The sequence below is a fragment of the Rosa chinensis genome, chromosome 4 (assembly GCF_002994745.2).
Source record: "Rosa chinensis cultivar Old Blush chromosome 4, RchiOBHm-V2, whole genome shotgun sequence".
Classification (NCBI taxonomy): Eukaryota; Viridiplantae; Streptophyta; class Magnoliopsida; order Rosales; family Rosaceae; genus Rosa; species Rosa chinensis.
The window spans coordinates 42161558-42180166 of NC_037091.1; the positions used below are offsets into that span (position 1 = coordinate 42161558).

The window sequence follows — 18609 nt, forward strand, 5'->3', positions numbered from 1 at the left end:
AAACCCATGGGCAGTAGACCTCCCATCCGACATCAAACCCATCATAGCGGTGTGGCCAGAGACCAACCCCAACCTCTAGGCGTCGCCGGACGAGAATGAAATTGCAACCGGAGGCCTTTAGGGTTTATGTGGTGAGATCAACAGACTAGTTGTTGTATATAAGTTGTTTATTTAGGGTTTCGTGGATTTCACATTTTGAAATTTCATTTGGGGGGACCAGTGCATCCACTAAACCACTTGTCATCGTTAACTAAAAGAATACATTAGTATATGATACTGTGTAAGACATATCACAATTTTTATACTAAACAAAAATTTTTTTAAAAAAAATGTAGAAATAAAAATTGTTTTACGTTGTTTTGTCTGATACCATTTGATTTAGAAATAAAAGTTAAAATAATACAAATTAAACTTGTTTTATGCTATTTTGCTTAATATCATTTGATCTAGTGGTATTATATATACTCACATTTGTAAGTGATATGTCGTGAGTACTAATAATTGTGTATTATCAGTTACTAATGTAATAAAAAAAAATTATAATGTTTTAGAAGTGAATAATTTATTAAACAAAAAATGTGACAATTATTTTTAAAGAAGGATATATTAGCATATAATTGGATGGGAGGTTGGGATCCATGATTGGTTCTCTCTCTCCCTCTCTCTCAATAATGTACTAAAAGATGCCAAGGCTTCAAGTCTACCACCTAATGTTGATCCTGTATAAGCTGTCACGGCCGTCAATTGGTTCTCTAGCCAGTCGTGCTTAGCTGCCGTTTGATTTAGATTTAAAGGTGAAAAATAACAAAGCAGTTAGAATGCTAATTTTTGTCCACCTTTGAACACAAACCAATTGTAATTGTGCACAACTGAGTACAATTAGAGTATGACTTTACTCTTTTCAAAAAAAAAAAAAAAAGAGTATGACTTTAGAGCATCTCCAACGTAGGAATTACTTTTTAGTTAAATTTAGCTAAAGATGTGAAATATAGCTATTGATTTAACAATGTTGCTCCAGCAGTAGTAGCTATTTGTAAATAATATACTAAATTTTATCGAATCATAAACTGACATGTGGACAAAAGAGGAGAGAGAAATATAACTTTTGCTTTAGCTATGCAAGATTCTCTACCTAAATATAGCTAGCCATTTTAACTAAAGCTAAATTTAACTTGGGTATAGCTAGTCTGTTGAAGTTGATTTTTGCTTTAAAAATATTTATATATAGCTAAAAATTGAATTTAGCTAGTCTGTTGGAGATGCTCTTAGTAGTCAATAATTGACTTCGATAGTCAAAACTATGTTTTACTTTGTTATCATTGAACCAATTTAGGCAGCAAATATATATTTAACTCTATTAAGCACTAAAAAAACAATAATAAGGAAATCATGCATCACATGAATTATTTTGATTGCACTAAACTTAATTGAAGAATAGTTATGAGATCGTCTCCCTCAATGATTTGTTTACGTCTTTACGAAACTTAACTTATAGAAGTGCACTAATCTTTTGTTTTTAATCAAGGAAATAACTTTATAAATAGAACTCAATAGAGTTTATTTTTTTTCTTTTTTTTGAACCAAACTTAATAGAGTTTATTAAAATCATTAGAATTGCACTAATCTCATTTACCACACAAGTAAAATAAAAATTGAAAGAGTGTTGTGTGAAAATAAGAAGGTAATAGAGGGAAAATACGAGAAAAAAATCAGGAGTTTATACTAAAGAGTGAGCGATGTGTGAATGAAATTCTCTAATAACGTACATTTTTATTTTATTTTAAAAAAGACAGATTTAAAGGGCATATTGGGCAATGTCAAATAGGTGGAATGAGGTTGTCCAAACTAGGTAGTACTACAAGAGTTTTTTCTCAGTACTTCAATTTTTTTTTTAATAAGTTTTTTTTTTTAATATGGTTGATTTTATTAATAATCAAGCCATGAAAACAGGTAAGAGTGTAACAGAACTTACATAAAAAATTCCGGGACAAACCAAATAACTTATCTAAGCCACAACTAGATTCATTAAAATCTAAAAGAACGCTCGCTGAACAGCAAACCTAAACTAAGCAAGACTAATCTCTCCCTCTAAGGAAAAATATTCATCTAGTTCAATCTACTAAGCACGCAATTGTGGTACAAATATCAACTAGAAACGTCTTAGAGAAACTTATAGAAATTACCCCTACTTCAAAGACTCGAGTTCAGAATGTGTTGTCCTTCTAAAACCCTAAATAAGTACCTTTTCCTTCCCTTTAGGGTTGGAGCTAGTACTTGTCTCAAACTCTTCAGCATCCAACAACCTCGACATCAGTTGGTCCTCTAGCTTTCCAACTCTCCATGATGAGACTTAGGCTTGTTCCAATGACCCCTAGGGTGACCCATCTTCTTCGGAGTCTTCCCAACAGTAACCGGGACCTCCACAAGTTCACCAAGATGAAATTCACTGAGTATCACCGCCAAGCTAGGCTTTAACCGCTTCTCCATGCTCCACTCACCATGGCATCATTTGTGCACCCCCAAAACACTTGGGTAGTTTGCAACATCAAGCCTATGTGCAACACCATGAGAGGCTAAAACCTTAGATGCAGGCCCACCAAGCCCAGTTTCCACCAGCCCAACAAACTCACCTGCCACCTGACCTTCAAAAGACCCAAGGTCTAACAGCCTAGTTCTCTCCCGGGCCCAAAATCAATTCCACCCCAGACCCAGGCCCACTGCCACCTGACCTAGCAGAGAACCCTAAATTTAAATTAGGGTTTCCCGTCGAGAAACTCGGAGCGGCCGCATCCTTTAACCTAAACGCCAATCCGCAAACAAGTGCCTACACTACCACCATATCTCCGTCCGTTCGAAGCTCCAGACCCCGACCAACTGTTTGCAGCACCTCAAATTGATCGGGCGACCTATCTCCGGATGCATCAGCCGCCACCACCACTGCCTCAAACGTTGACACAGTTCCCCCGGACGCCATCACCTCCGTTATTACCTTATCGTAGCTACCTAGCCCATGACCGAAGAAACCACAGCCCTAACAAATGCCATGACATTTCTTGTATCTCAGCTCCAACTCCACTACCACCTCAGTTGAAAAACAGTACGTACATTGAGCCCATATACGGCTGTGTACGTCGTGCACAACATAGATCCGTTGCACGGGATCCTTCCTTTGCAATGCAGCCTGATCATACTGCACAAATAGCCCCAAGGCGTTCCCAAGTAAGGTTACGCCACAGTAATTGTGCATGGTCATGCGCAACCCTTTCACCACCACCCAAATCTCAATATAATTCAGCGATATCTCTGCCAGATCATGGATATATTCACATTAAACTGCAGGAAATCAAACACTTAACGAAGCATCAGCACCCTGCAATTATAATGCAACAATTCACAGAACACAAGAGCTATTCTCTGTACATGAAAACCCAGTTTACTCAGAATAAAATCTGCAATGCAAGTAAACAAATGTATGATCCAATCTTAAGGATTCTTATAAATATAGAATCTGTAACTTAAGGCTTCTCAAGAAGCTTCATACAAATTTCATCAGTCATGTTGTAACTCATCTGCAAAGAACGCTATAATACTGAAATAGCTCATTACTTGAGTAAAATAAATGCAGATAAATTCAACAAAATACTACTTAAGTCAGAAATTTGCCAAATACTAATAGGCCCTAAAGCCAGATCATGGATTTCGTCATAATCCACCAAGAGAAGCATCAAATTGTTAAAGAATCAAGGTCCGCCATTTAAGAGACATGATCTTTCGTCTCCCATTCCTTGAACTAGAAGACAAAGATCCTTCCTTCCTCTTTCCCCAGATCAGAAATTGCTCTTTCAAACCCCAGATGCCGGAAATCGCTGTCGAAAACGACGGAAGCAACACCTGTTATGAGAAAGCAACTGGCCACATACATAGAAAAAATGATCTTGGGTTGCATCCTCGCCCCCAACTAGATGCATGATAGCCTCCTTCGCCGCCATCACAATTATGAGCTTGATCAGTTTCCCCACTAGAAAGAAACCCTAGCTAGCAGAGAGAAAAAGTCGACTTTTTTTAATAAGTTGTTTTTTGAGTGGAAATAACTTTTGTTTTTATTGATGATCATATATGATTACAATTGTACCGGTTGGTATCTAGAACAAATTTCAAAGCATGAGAGAACCATTCCATTTTAATATTTAGATCATAACTCAATCTGACGAGACAAATCATCATTTGATGCATTAGTAGCATTTAGTGCAAGGAGGCAGTTGTTATGAATGATAACTGATTAGATATGCTTATAGCGGGAGGATGTCAAACTGAAGAACAATAACAAGTAACCATGACCATTTCCACAATATTGTAAACACATACTATAGATGAACATACATGGATGTATAAAATAAGTCTGAGAATCAAGGTTTACCTGACAAGTCCATAACAGCCATTGATGCAGCAAAAGCAAGCAAATTAGGAAGGAAATGATATTCTCCCCTTCTCTGGTTTCAAGCTTCTTTTAATGGGGCAGGAGTTAATGTTTTGTTACAGAGAGAGCATGGACCAAATCTATGCCTATATATATTAGCGCAGGATGAGCCTTACCCATAAAAGAGTCCAAGACTTGCTTGTAATTTATCCATAGATACATAGATTCTGTATATATCATATCACATAATTAGATATATAAGCTTATCAAAATGGATTTCTAACCCAAGAGAGACATACTTACTCATCAGGTAACTAGGTCAAGTCTTATCTTATATTTCCTATTATTTGTCATGAGTTAAATCAAAAGTTATTTACTTGAGTTATAGATAGTGATCTTCTAAAAAAAAGAAAGAAAGTTATAGATAGTGATAAGTCCACAATTTTCTTACAGAAAAGCTCGAGACCGTTCTTGATTGCCAGAAGTTCAATCTGCAGAGATCAAGCAACACGTACCTTTCTCTAAGCAATGCCAGCAACACGTACAGTCGCGTTTGGGAGTCGGAACCATCCTCCAAGAGAGACATACTTACTCATCGGGTAACTAGGTCAAGTATTATCTTATATTTCCTATTATTTGTCATGAGTTAAATCAAAAGTTATTTACTTGAGTTATAGATAGTGATCTTCTCAAAAAAAAAAAAAGTTATAAATAGTGATAAGTCCACAATTTTCTTACAGAAAAGCACGAGACCGTCCTTGATTGCCAGAAGTTCAATCTGCAGAGATCAAGCAACACGTACCTTTCTCTAAGCAATGCCAGCAACACGTACAGTCGCGCTTGGGAGTCGGAACCATCCTCCAAGTCTCCAACTCTTCCAAAAGTGAATCTGGGAATAAAGGCTACACCTATATTAAGTTTCATAGTACCAGAAGGATGACACCCATATCTTGAATTAGTGGATTGCTGTTTCAAACAAGTGCAACTTTTTCTTCATTGTTCCAAAGTTATTTCGGTTATTCTCTGGGTTTTTTCCTTTTGGTCTCAGGTTATTTTGTAGACTTATCATCGGTCTAGCAAAAATTGTCTGGGAATAAATTGATAGCTTATCCCAAAACCTCTCTTGAAACTAAATTCGAGAAAGAGTAAGCTCTAAGTTTTTTTTTTTCAGTGAATCATTTTTTTTGAAGAGAAGGATAAACAATCGTAAACAATGACATCTTGAGTAACGAGAGAGTTTACCATTAATTTTATCTAAATAATAAAAATGGTTTTTGTCTATTTACCCCATTTTTAGAGATTTTTTTCCCACTTACCCCATTAAGTTTTTTTAATTCTCTCTTACCCAAAACACTCTAAGGAGGTCTTCCCTAATACCCCATTAAGATTTTTTTTTTGTTTTTTATTTTTTTTTAATACCATTTTACCCTTACCCCTTTGTTACGTAGAGAGAGAGAGAGAGAGAGAGAGAGAGAGAATGGAAGAGAGAGAAACCATGGGAGACTTCGCCGGAGTCCCGTCACCGGTCGCCGGAATCCGGGCAACTTTCGCCTGAATCCGGTCACCAGCTACCGCCCACCGGAATTTGCTGAAAATCTCACCGGAAAGTTTTTTTTTTGCACTCAATAGATATCTATTGCCCCCTAATAGACATCTATTGCCCCCAATAGAACTTTCGGTGGCCGGAATATGAACTAATTTTCTTAAATTAGACAAATAAAACTTTGATTTAAGAAAAAAATGAAGAAATTATATCAATTTTAAGATGTCTATTGCTCCCCAACAGACGTCTATTGCCCCCAAATAGACGTTTCTATTACCGAAATGAGAACTAATTTTTCTAAAATTACACAAATATAACTTTGATTAAAGAAAAAAAAGAGGAGATTATATCAATTCAAAATGTCTATTGCCCCCCAATAGTCCTTAATTGCCTCCGATAAAACTTCTTTTTTTTCTTTTTTCGTTTTTCTTTCCTTCCGGACCTTCTGCCTCATTTTACCAAAAAAAAAAAAAAAGAGTTCAACCGGTTCCTCCTCCTCCGGCTACCCCACCTTCAGCGATGAGATCCAAGCTACCCATTTTCACACAAACACGGTCATCATGAAATCGCTAGCTATACAAGGAGTTTACACGGAGGTCATGCATGTTTCAAAGCTATACAAGTACTGTTATGTTTACACGGAGGTCATGAACCAATTGAAACCGTCAGAATCGAAAACCAAAATTGAATGTCGTAATTGGTCCACCTGTGGAAAACTCCGGTGACGGTGGCCTCATATCGAGTCTGCCATTTGGGATTGCCGTCAGATCCGACCAACCCCTTCCCCAAACTCACCGGCAAGCTCCGCATCCACGACAGCGATGACGCCTCCGGTGACTGATACAAATTCAAACCGGCGCAAAAGATTTGACCGTGATACGCGACGATGGATTTAGATCCAGGTGACGACGTCTTGATCTCTACCGTCGCGTGCCTATCTTTGGTCTTCTCCGGCAGTCCTCCGTTGCTCCTTGTCGTCCGCCTGCAGAAGAAGGCACCGACAGTCAGGTGGGTTTAGGTTCACGTTTTTGATGTGCATATATATATATATATATATATATATATAGTGAGAGAGAGAGAGAGAGAGAGAGAGAGAGAGAGAGAGAGAGAGAGAGAGAGAGAGAGAGAGAGAGAGAGAGAGATACAGCTGGTGTGCCATTTGTAGTTTTTTAATTTTTGAGGGTAGAATCGCCTTTTGAATCTGTAGTTGGGTTAGTGGGAATAGAATTCTGTTGGTGGTGTAAATGGGCTAAAATTAACCCATTTTGGTGCTAGTGGTCACAGACCCTAATAAAAATACGGGCATGACATGGTTCTATTCAGTAGGCCTGGCAACAGTGCGGTTACAGGCGGACTTAACGGGTTGACGGTCTTAACGGGCTCAACCCGTTATCTTAACGGGTTATAACGGGTTGAGCCCAATGGGTTCGCGGGTTACCCGTTGGAACCCGTTAAGACCGCTAAGGTTTTTTTTTTTTTTTAAAATTTAAAATTCTTTTCTAATCAATTACCCACTCAAACCCGTTAATACCTGTTAACAATAAATTGGCCATTGAAACCCGTTAAGACCCGTTAACATAAAAATGAATTTATTTATTTTTATTTTTTTGCATTTTTTTAAACTCTTTTTCACACCCATTATCTATTAAAACCCTTCTAAAAAAAAAAGTTTTTATTTTTTATTTTTTTTAAACCCTCTTCCAACCCATTACTCATTAAAACTCTTTTTCATTGTTGATTTTCATTAAATCGAACTATCAAAAGTTAATATATATTGGGCTCACAATTCTAAAACTTTTTTTTTTTTCCTCTCCTTACCGGGTTCGATGAGTTCCGTCGGGCAACCTGTTTCCGCCAGTTAACTAACGGGTTGGCAGCCCATTAACATGTTAAGTTATCGGGCAGAAATAAATGGATTTTTAGCGGGCGGTTAACGGATTATGGGCTGAATTGTCAGGCCTACTATTCAGACCGAAGAAAGAAAGTAAAAAAGCAAAATTCATAGAAATAGGCCTGTATAATATGGGCCGACTAAACAGAATAACATAACCCAATCACAGCCCGTTGAGTCAAAACCCTAAATCCTCCCCTCTCTCTCTCTCTCTCTCTCTTATATTATTTCTTCGCTCTCTTTCCCTCGCCACCCAAAACCGCACACACACACTCGCCGCTCCCAAAACCCTAAGAGAGAGAGAGAGAGAGAGCAACAACCATGGCGGCTCCCCCGATCAAATCGGTCCAGTGCTTCGGGCGCAAGAAGACGGCGGTGGCGGTCACCTACTGCAAGGAAGGCCGCGGCTTGATCAAGATCAACGGCTGCCCAATCGAGCTCGTGGAGCCGGAGATCCTCCGCTTCAAGGCCTACGAGCCCATCCTTCTGCTCGGACGACACCGTTTCGCCGGCGTCGACATGAGGATCCGCGTCAAGGGAGGAGGCCACACTTCTCAGATCTACGCCATCCGTCAGAGCATCGCCAAGGCCTTGGTCGCTTATTACCAGAAGTTTGTGGATGAGCAGAGCAAGAAGGAAATCAAGGACATTCTCGTCAGGTACGACCGTACTCTCCTCGTCGCCGATCCAAGGCGCTGCGAGCCCAAGAAGTTTGGTGGTCGTGGTGCCAGAGCTAGGTTCCAGAAGTCTTACCGTTGAGCCTCCAATCCAATTTATGTTTCTGCTGTTTCGTCATTTCGGTTTTTGATTCGGAGCTTTAGGGAGCTTTGTTATGGATTATTATTATGTTTTGATATGGATTCTAAGTGTTTGGTGAACCTTGTTTCGGATATTTATGCTTAATTATATGTGATGCTACTTTGAAAAATTGATGTTGTTTGCGGCCTTTGATTCTCTGCATATCCATTAGGTTGTCGTTCAATTTTGTTTATGCCTATTTATATGTGATGCTACTTTGTGAAATGGTAGTTGTTTGTGGCCTTTGATTCTTTGCATATCTTTTACCTTGTCATTCAGTTTGGTGGTGTCTATTCTGGTTTGTTGCCATTTCTACCTAGCCAAGTTTTTAGTCTCAAGGCATCAGCTTGTTGCCTTGTACTTCCATGAGATATGGTGAGCCTTGTTTGGTTATTCTCTATAGTACTCCGTTTCAACTATGGATTCGGGTGGTCTTAGCTCTGTAACAGATCCCATTACCCTGTTTTCATTTGCTAGGATGAGACACTTGTGATCACCATTTTAAGAATTGGAACCAAATATGGGAAATGAAACCTCTGCTTGTCCTGATTGCTATGATTGATTAAAGTGCATTAATTTTTAAGTAGTTAGTGTTTGATTCTGATCATCATTTGCGTCAGCTCATGGGAAATGAATCTCATACCTTTTCCCAAGTTTGAAAACCACGAAACAATCCCTACTTGAGTTTGTTCTCCTAGTTCACACTTCGATTGAGAGGATGTTTCGAGTAGATGTCAATCTATAATCTATAGGTTAGGTCAATTGAGTTGGCCTTTCATTTGATCCTGGAGTTATTGCAGCACTGAATTCATTTTGTTATCACAACTTCAGAAGTTGGAGGGTTTCTTATAGCAGGTGTTTTGTGCATATTTCATTAGCCAAATGTTTATTTTCAGACAGCATTTTTAATGCTCTTTTAAAAGTTTTTCTGATTTAAATGATCAATCCCAAAGTTGCCTGTATATGTTAGATTCACTTATTCTGGGGATGACAAAATGACCTAGAAGCTTTGGATTTTCATGTTCTCATGTTGCTGACAAAAGCAATTTTAATTATGTTACTTGATACACATTGGACAGCCATGGCAGTTCTAATTGTGAATTATTTCATTATTTGTACAGACTGCATTTTGGTTCTAATTTCCTCGCTGAACCATTGAAATAGTTGGCTTCTTATTGTTATAAAGCACTGCTCATTACCTTGCGGTTTTTAGCCGAGTATTATAGTTATATCCTTTTTTATACTGCCCACCTCCTATTTCCATCCACTCTGAAAACACTTGAGCGACCTACACTGGGTCCTAGCCTTCTTCCTCGTACATCTGTTTTGTAGCAGGCAGATCAGCCATTGCAGTCCATTGTGTATCAGGTTACATCTTTAAAAAGTTATATGGTATGTTAATGTAGAAGTTGTACAGTATGTTATTGTAGTGATACATCAAGTATGTTTGATACATAAACATAATTTTTCTTCAATGTCCGGTGTTCAAGTTCACAATAAAACAACTGCCATTTGAATTAGAATTGAATGCAACGTAAAATGCATAAACGCCCTTGTGTCGAAACTGGAGTAAAATAAAGAAGCTGAACTCTTCAGCGATGCAAGTAGTTTTGTCTTGATAGGTAGAGTACTCATCTCTAACTGGGATGTTTTCTGTACAAAATTTAAAGCTGAAGAACGGTTTTAGGTACATGTCACTCTCTTGTAGACCATGTGGCTGACTGCAAATCTTGGGCCAAAATTTAGAAGCTCGACTCGATTTGAGTACCAATCTATTGTACCATTTGCTAAGTCATAATTAGGCCGTTCAATCAAATTGTCCACCCAAATGGGTTCACTACAAGGATGCTCTCTGTTAATTGCCAAATTCAAACTGTTACAAAAGCAAGAAAATCCAAACCAGTAACAAGTCGGTACAAAAAACCACAGAAATACGTAGTCAAACTTGTCAACGTAATAATCACTATTGTTTACTATGTATTTTCTTACATCAATGGTTCTAAACCCTCAAAATGTAAGTTCTTAGAACACACACACACACACAAAAACAAACAAACAAAAACTTCTGCGTGTTTGAACTCTGCAATTTATTATTATTATTTTTTTAATAATAAAAAAAGGAAAAATGTTCAAAATATTTGGGGGAAATATTCCCATACGCTTGGATAGTATAGCCGTATGGCGTACGGTTGGGGATGCCCTAAAGTGGCGGCCTTTAAATCTCAACAGACCTAAACGCAGCACTCCCCTTCTTCGCTTTCACACTTTGATTTTTCCCTCCCCCTCTTTTCCCCCCCCTCTACATTCTCTTCCTTCCTCTGCTTCATTATTCTCTGTAACAGCTGCGAGCGAAAACAAAGGTACCCACATCTCCTCCTCTCCCAACTTTTTCCAATTTTAGGGTTTCTCCCTAATTGCGTGTTTGTATTTTCTACTTTTCCTCTTTTACTTTCTGGGTTTAGATTCATTTGGTTTTTTGTACTTCAGTAAAGTTCTGATTCAAGTTTGAAGGCTTGTGGTGGTTTTGAATCCTATGATTGTATAGATCCCATTTCAGATTACCCAATTTTTAGATGCATTGGGTTGTTGCTGTTGGTTTATTTGAGAAGCTTATGTTTTCATACAACTGATACAAGTAATAGAACCTAATTATGCATTGCGAGTTCAAGATGAGGAGAGGAACTATGCTATAGAGTAAATACTGGATCTGAGTGATGGTTATTCTTTAGTTGTATTTTAGCACTGGATCTAAGATGCATGAAAATCACTCTTGTTTGCTGTATTGGAAGTGTGAAATATGAGCTGAAAAGAAATAAAAGATACCGGGTAAAGCGAAGAAACTTGCTTCATAGTAGTAAGGTCTTTTAATTTTACTCTTGTATGCAGATGAATTTTGTGCTTGTATGAAGAGGAAAAGAAATTTGACATTGTCATGCTCTTGCACTTCCCAAGTGCTTTTTTGTATATTTTGAATTTGGTCATTTAGTGTCATCCTGCATGTAGCGATATCTTTTTCTGTTGCCAAGAATTATGTTTTGATGAATGATAATGTTTCTGATAATATGGCCGAAAGATTTGCCTAGCAAATTCACCATTGCTATCATTTCATTTTGAAATTTGATTGTATCCCTGTTACAAGTACTGTTCCAAAAAAAATAATTTAAGTTTACACAGGCTTCATTTACATAACTGTGGCCTCCATTTGTAGGTCTTGTTGCAATGGACACCACATCTCTGAATGCGAAACGCCGGCCATTTTCACTTAAACTATGGCCTCCTAGCCAAAATACTAGGCAAGTGCTTGTGGAGCGGATGATAAACAATCTTAGCACTAAATCCATTTTCACTGAAAAGTATGGCACTCTGAGTAAGGAGGAGGCTGAGGAAAATGCAAAACAAATTGAGGATGTGGCTTTTGTTGCTGCAGACCAGAAGTATGAAAAGGAACCAGATGGCGATGGAGGTTCTGCTGTGCAGTTGTATGCTCGGGAATGTAGTAAGCTGCTGTTGGAAGTTCTGAAAAAGGGATCAAGTAGCAAGGAGAGTAAAGTGGCATCTGACACTACACCTAAAGAAACTTTGTTTGATATATCTAAAGGCACACGGGCATTTATTGAAGCTGAGGAAGCAGAGGAACTTTTAAGGCCATTGAGGGAGCCGGGGAATGCCTACACTAAAATATGCTTCAGCAATAGAAGCTTTGGTTTAGGAGCCGCCCGTGTTGCTGAGCCCATTCTGGTTTCCCTCAAGAATCAGTTGAAAGAAGTTGACTTATCAGATTTTATAGCAGGTAGACCTGAGGCAGAAGCTCTTGAAGTCATCAGTATATTTGCAGCTGCCTTGGAAGGTAGTGCATTGAGATTTTTGGATCTCTCAAACAATGCCTTGGGCGAGAAGGGTGTTAGGGCATTTGGAGCACTCCTGAAATCACAAAGTTGCTTGGAGGAACTCTATTTGATGAATGATGGCATTTCAGAAGAAGCTGCTCAAGCAGTTCACGAGTTGATTCCTTCTACAGAGAAGCTTAGAATCCTTCATTTTCATAACAACATGACAGGAAATGAGGGGGCATTTGCTATTTCTGAGGTTGTGAAGCATTCTCCCCTTCTGGAGGATTTCCGTTGTTCCTCTACCAGGGTAGAATCTGAGGGAGGAGTTGCGTTATGTGAGGCACTGGGGACTTGTACCCATTTAAAGAAGCTGGACTTGCGGGACAACATGTTTGGCGTAGAAGGTGGAATTGCATTGAGTAGAGCTCTTTCCAAGCATGAAAATTTGAAAGAGATTTACCTCAGTTACCTGAACCTTGAAGATGAGGGTGCAGTTGCACTGGCCAATGTTCTCAAGGAATCAGCTCCTTCACTTGAAGTCTTTGACATTGCTGGCAATGACATAACAGCTAAAGCTGCTTCTGCTCTAGCAGCTTGTATAGCAGCAAAGACACTTCTCACCAAGCTGAATTTGGGTGAGAATGAACTCAAGGATGAAGGCACTATTCAGATCAGCCAGGTGTTAGATGGTCTTTCCCAGTTAAGGGAAGTTGACTTGAACACCAACAAAATAAGAAGAGCTGGAGCCCGAGTGTTGGCGCAGGCTGTGGTTCGGAATCCTGATTTTAAGTTGCTGAACATCAATGGAAATTTCATATCTGATGAAGGCATACACGAGGTAATGGGTTTATTCAAGAAATCTCCTCACCTGCTTGGCCCTTTGGATGAGAATGACCCTGAAGGAGAGGATGATGATGCTGAAGACGATGAAGAATCTGGAGATGATGAAGTTAATGATGACGGGTTAGGATCAAAGCTGAAGAATCTCGAAGTTAACCAAGAGTAATAGAGGTAGTCTGTGTCTTAGGTGTTCTTCTAGTTCTTTTTTCCTTTTTCCAATTAGGTTCCACAGCATTAGTACCCTCTTGAACATCTACGACTGGAAGGTTTAGTTGCAGCTTTTAGGAACTATTCCGTTGAATCGCTCAGCTATTTTGCGGAGCAGTATGAAAGCAGTCACAGGTGTTTAGTAAATGCAGGCCTACTTGGGTCTTTTGTTGTTTGGTTTGTGGTGTTTGGTTTAGCAGTTAAGTGAACTCCTTTGCTATTCTTGTAATAGATGTGGTACTAGATGTGATATCTGAAGTTGCTATTTGAGGTTTTTCTTCGGAAATTATTTTCTGACATGTGAGTGCATGTTAAAGCGCAAATTATGTGACCTGATTCAACAATTCTGGTTCCCCTATTGTTAGTTTATGTTCATCCTGATTTGATAACCCTGGCTATTTTGGTTAATTATATGCTACGACTGAGGTAGAGCGATTCATAGAGGTCATGGAGTTTTACACTTACGGAGTATGAAAACTGATGCACAGTTTTAGACTCAATGAGCTGTGATACATTGGAAGCTGCAATTTTGGACTTGGAGCAACTAGAAAACATGGTTAAAATGGATGACGGGTTTCTTGGACTGGAATGCCTCCGAAAAGTGCCTTGTTACAAGAGATATACTACATGTTGTTACACCATTAAAAGACATAATGGCATTTAGACTGCTTCTAATTCTTGTGACTATTCTCTGTCAACACTTTGTGGCTTTGTTCTTTGTTGAAGTTGACTATATTTTTCGTCAATGGTATGCCGAAACGTGGTTACAAGTTTGTCCCTTTCTTGATATATCATATGTTTTGTGAATGATATCCTTATCTTTTGTGAATAATCTTTCTGGCTTGGATTTGGATGTCTTTCTTTTATTACCAAGATAAAGTAGAGTGAAGGATAAGCTAGGCTACTAGAGGTACAGAACAGGGGACATTTTGTTCCACCATACATTTCTACTAGATGTAGAACACTCAAGATTATGATGGATACAATGCTCTAATCACTAACTCTTTCTATCATAGGAATGCACATAATGGTTGTGTTATATGAAAAACTGAAGCCTATAAGTGAATAGTCTCTACCATCCTCGGCCCTCTCAAACATTAGCTGCAATTAATTCTAATTAGCTTCCGAGCATACATACTTCACTGACTGCTTAGATGTCATCAGTGTCTGGTTCTTGTGAGGTTACTTCTATAGACGGTGCGTTCATGGCTTCCTCACATTTCGGTTCCTTATAGCAATGGCACTTTTGAGCTTGCGCCTTTCCGTCCGTCTTCTCTTATCAGTCTTTTACTTTTTATGGAGTGTCTCTATCACTCTATCAGGCATTCAGGCTAGCATGATCGGTAAAACTTTGGGCTTCACTTAACAGTTAAACGCTGTAACAAAGAAAAGAAATAGACAAAAAATGAGATTTCGGAATTGCCAGGAGCAGAGGAAATAAAATGTCAGTTTTGAAATCACCTTTTTTTGGACATTGTTTTCCATAATTCATATTGCTCGGTGTTCATACAAGATATTGAAATAGACGAGAGAAGGGTTGCTTCATAAAAGTGATCAAGAGATGGAAGATACAGGCAGTGGTTATTCTGATCGTGTGTTAGAAAACTCCTTTCCGAAAAATTTGAGCTTCCGAGAAGGCGAGAACAGATACTGGGAGCTTTGCATGGCTTACATTTATATGGGACAGAGATTGAGGAGCTGTCTATTTCTATTGGCAAGTTGATCGGTCGAAATTTCAAGACATAAATCACAGCTCTCCCAAAGTCTTTTTGGAAGCTCTATAAGCCGCAGATATTGAGAATGTATGTACAGTACTACTAAATATCTAAAGAAGTTCACAATGGAAGTGTGAAGATAACTCAACTTGAGACATCTTCAGTTTTGATGATAAGGAAATGTAGTGAAAGTTCCAGCTGCAGTACTGGTGCAACCGACTATTCTCCAGAAATGACGTCTGATTTGGCTTTGCTTGAAGCCTTGAACCAATTGAAAGGAGATGCATACATGTAACAGTAGACAAGAATATTTCAATTCAAGGTTAATTCAATCATTATATTTATCTCACAATGGGAGTATATATACAAGTACAAAGATGTAGTCTAACTCTAATAGAAAACAATCTTTCCATAATTGCAGGATTTTCTATAATTACAAGATATCCTAATTAAATAAGAATCCTAATTACATACGGATTTACAGTGATTCTACACTCCCCCTCAAGTTGGTGCATAGATGTCTATCATGAGCAACTTGTCAATCAAGCTGTCGAATATCTTCCTAGACACTCCTTTAGTGAGAACATCAGCTAAATGCTCCTCTAAGTTTACAAATGGAAAGCGAATAACCTTACTGTCAAGATTTTCTTTAATAAAATGACTGCCAGTCTCCACATGCTTTGTTCTATCATACTGAATTGGATTATGTGCAATCTTAATGGCAGCGGTATTATCACAATGCAAATCCATAGGCCTTTTAAGCTTGTAACCCAAGTCTTTCAGGACATTACGGATCCATAACATTTCATAGACTCCATGTGCCATACCTTGAAGTTCAGCTTCTGCACTTGATCTGGCAACGACTTTCTGCTTTTTGCTACGCCAAGTGACAAAGTTTCCTCCAACAAAAGCAAAGTACCCAGATGTAGAACATCTATCAGTTTTATCTCCAGCCCAATCTGGACAAGTGAAAGTAGCCTTAAAGTTGCCTTGCTCATCTCTTATTGTTTATAGAAGTAAGAAGAGACCTTTTTTTCTTTTCTTTTTTTGCCAATTAGCTATGAGAATAACCGACATCATGGAGGTCACAGGTTTAAATCTCACTGGCATCATGGAAGGGGTGGAGTGAGGTTTTTTTTTTTTATAAAAAAAGACTCTTTTTTTTTCTTCTCCTTTTTATGTCTTTATTGATAATTTAACATAAATTGCTAAAGTCAACTATAGCTTGAAAAAAGATAGAGGTCCAAATACCAATATTAGAGGTATGAATAGAAGCTCCCTTACAGAAGTCATCATGCCATGATAAAGCAGCAAACATGATCGTCGTATGTGGTTGAGATGTTCCCTGCCAAAACATTGTATTACGGTTCTTCCATATTCCCCAGATTCCCATGAGAAGCTTATCAAAAACTGCCTGTTGCAGAGTTAAGGCCTTGTCCAACATCTAGGTCTTGAAATCCATGTTATGTGCAATGGATTGCCGAAAATTGAAGGGAGGTGCTTCCAGAATTGCGTGTGCAGTAGGGCAGTTACAGAAAATATGTGTGCTATCTTCATACCTTGCAGGACAAAGAAGGCAATTGGTGTCCCCCTTGTATCCCTTGCGTAGTAAGGAAGTAGTTGGCAACAAGTTGTTACGAGCTCTCCATGCATTGATTTGAACTTTTCCTGGAACCTTTGCTTTCCAGATTTGCTTCCATAAAGGCTTGAAAGAGTCCCCATGTGAGGTAGAAGCAAGGGTCGAACTGAGTACTTGGTCACGAGCAATCCAATATGCCGTTTTAACACTGAAAAAAACCTTTTTTCTCAGGCTTCCAATACATACAATCTTCAGTTAGCCTTCTACTCAATGGAATGCAAAGTATGTTCTCAGCAATATCATTTGGAAAAAGTGAGTGTACAATATCATGTCATATTGTATCATCAAATCTTTCATTATTGTAAATTATTACCAAACAACAAATCCCGCGGCAAAGCACGGGTACCATTGCTAGTATTTCCAAAATATTTTCAAAAATCTCGAACATATTACTAACTTTTGTGAAATATCGCAAAATTTCCAGAAATATCGGTAATATCTCACGATATTTAATTTGTACCCAACATAAATATGACACTTCAAAAAAACGAAAATTTTGGCCATTTATTAGATTTTTTAGTTATTGGTCAAAATACAAGGCATGATCAGGATCATGTGATCAACACTTAGACATGACCAAGGGTTGCGAAGAAATCAACTGCAAAATTTTCTTGTAGTAAATTCAAGTTGAAGAGCAACCCAGAGCATTTTAATTGTCCAAGGGCAGGAGATCTTCCCATTGAAGTTGTCTGTACAAGTCTAGGAATGGGCAAACGGGGGTGGGGGGTGGTACCCGCAGGTTTTCCCCTCATTTGTCAAGCGGGGGCGGGGGTGAGGGCACTTATTTCCCCCGCGGGGGTGGGGTTTCCCATTACCCATGCGGGTTCCCCATTTTTTTTTTTCTTTCAAATGGGGCATTTTTTATAATTTTTCTTATTCCTCATGAGGATCTGATAGTTGGATATTTGTAGGGCAGGCCCGACCCGAAAATTAGTGAGACCGAGACCGAACTCGAAACTATCGGTTCGGGCAGGTTCGGTCTTTTTGTAAACTGAAAACCGACAGAAACCGAACCCATTCGGGCCGGTTCGGTTTTCGGGCTTTTTCGGGCCCAAACGTTTATTTCCACCGAAAAACAAAAACGAAACATTTTTTTTTCCTTTTCTAATGCCCAACACCACATCATTGTATATGTTACATGTGATCAAGATAAAGATTTCATTTAGCTACAAATCAAAGGCCACCCGCAGCCACGGGGCCCCTGGATGGGTCTTTTTCTGGCAACCTAATATAAGGTGTGTCACTGTGTTGTAATATATAAATTGTAAAGTATCACTAGAATATAACTATCCTAATGGAAACTACAAGGGAACCTTTCCAGGTTGTACATTGGACCTTTTACAAGTCATCCTGCAAAGAAAAGAGAAAGGAAAACTTATGTAAGAAGTCATATATCTAAAACAATAAGCAAATACATGAATTCGGGTCGGTTCGGGCTTTCGGGCCCTGAAAATATGGAACCCGAGACCGAACCGATTACATGAATTCGGGTCGGGCTTTAGACCGAACAGAAAATTTCTATTCTAAAACCGAACCGAATCGGGCTTTTTTCCTCGGTTCGGGTCGGGTCCTCGGTCTTTCGGGTCCGGACGCCCAGCCCTAGATATTTGTATAATTGTGAAAAGACGATTCAAAAGGAGATCCGTAAGGATTCGACCTTTGGATCGTCGTATAATTTTGTGAGGATGATTCTAAAGGCGATCGGGGATGATCCAACTATTGGATCTTT

General features: G+C 38.7%; 2 protein-coding genes across 2 annotated transcripts; both read left to right on the top strand.

The window, feature by feature from the left end:
• Nucleotides 1-8066: 8066 nt before the first annotated feature.
• LOC112200983 (40S ribosomal protein S16) lies at nt 8067-8788 on the top strand. The gene has a single exon (XM_024341988.2). It carries the CDS (start codon nt 8173-8175, stop codon nt 8608-8610), a length of 438 nt encoding a protein of 145 aa, XP_024197756.1. The 5' UTR covers nt 8067-8172; the 3' UTR covers nt 8611-8788.
• Nucleotides 8789-10759: 1971 nt separating this feature from the next.
• Nucleotides 10760-13870, top strand: LOC112197675 (RAN GTPase-activating protein 2). The gene is made up of 2 exons (XM_024338440.2): nt 10760-11009; nt 11858-13870. The coding sequence occupies exons 1-2, from the start codon at nt 10775-10777 to the stop codon at nt 13483-13485; spliced, it is 1863 nt and encodes a 620-aa protein (XP_024194208.1). The 5' UTR covers nt 10760-10774; the 3' UTR covers nt 13486-13870.
• Nucleotides 13871-18609: the final 4739 nt, after the last annotated feature.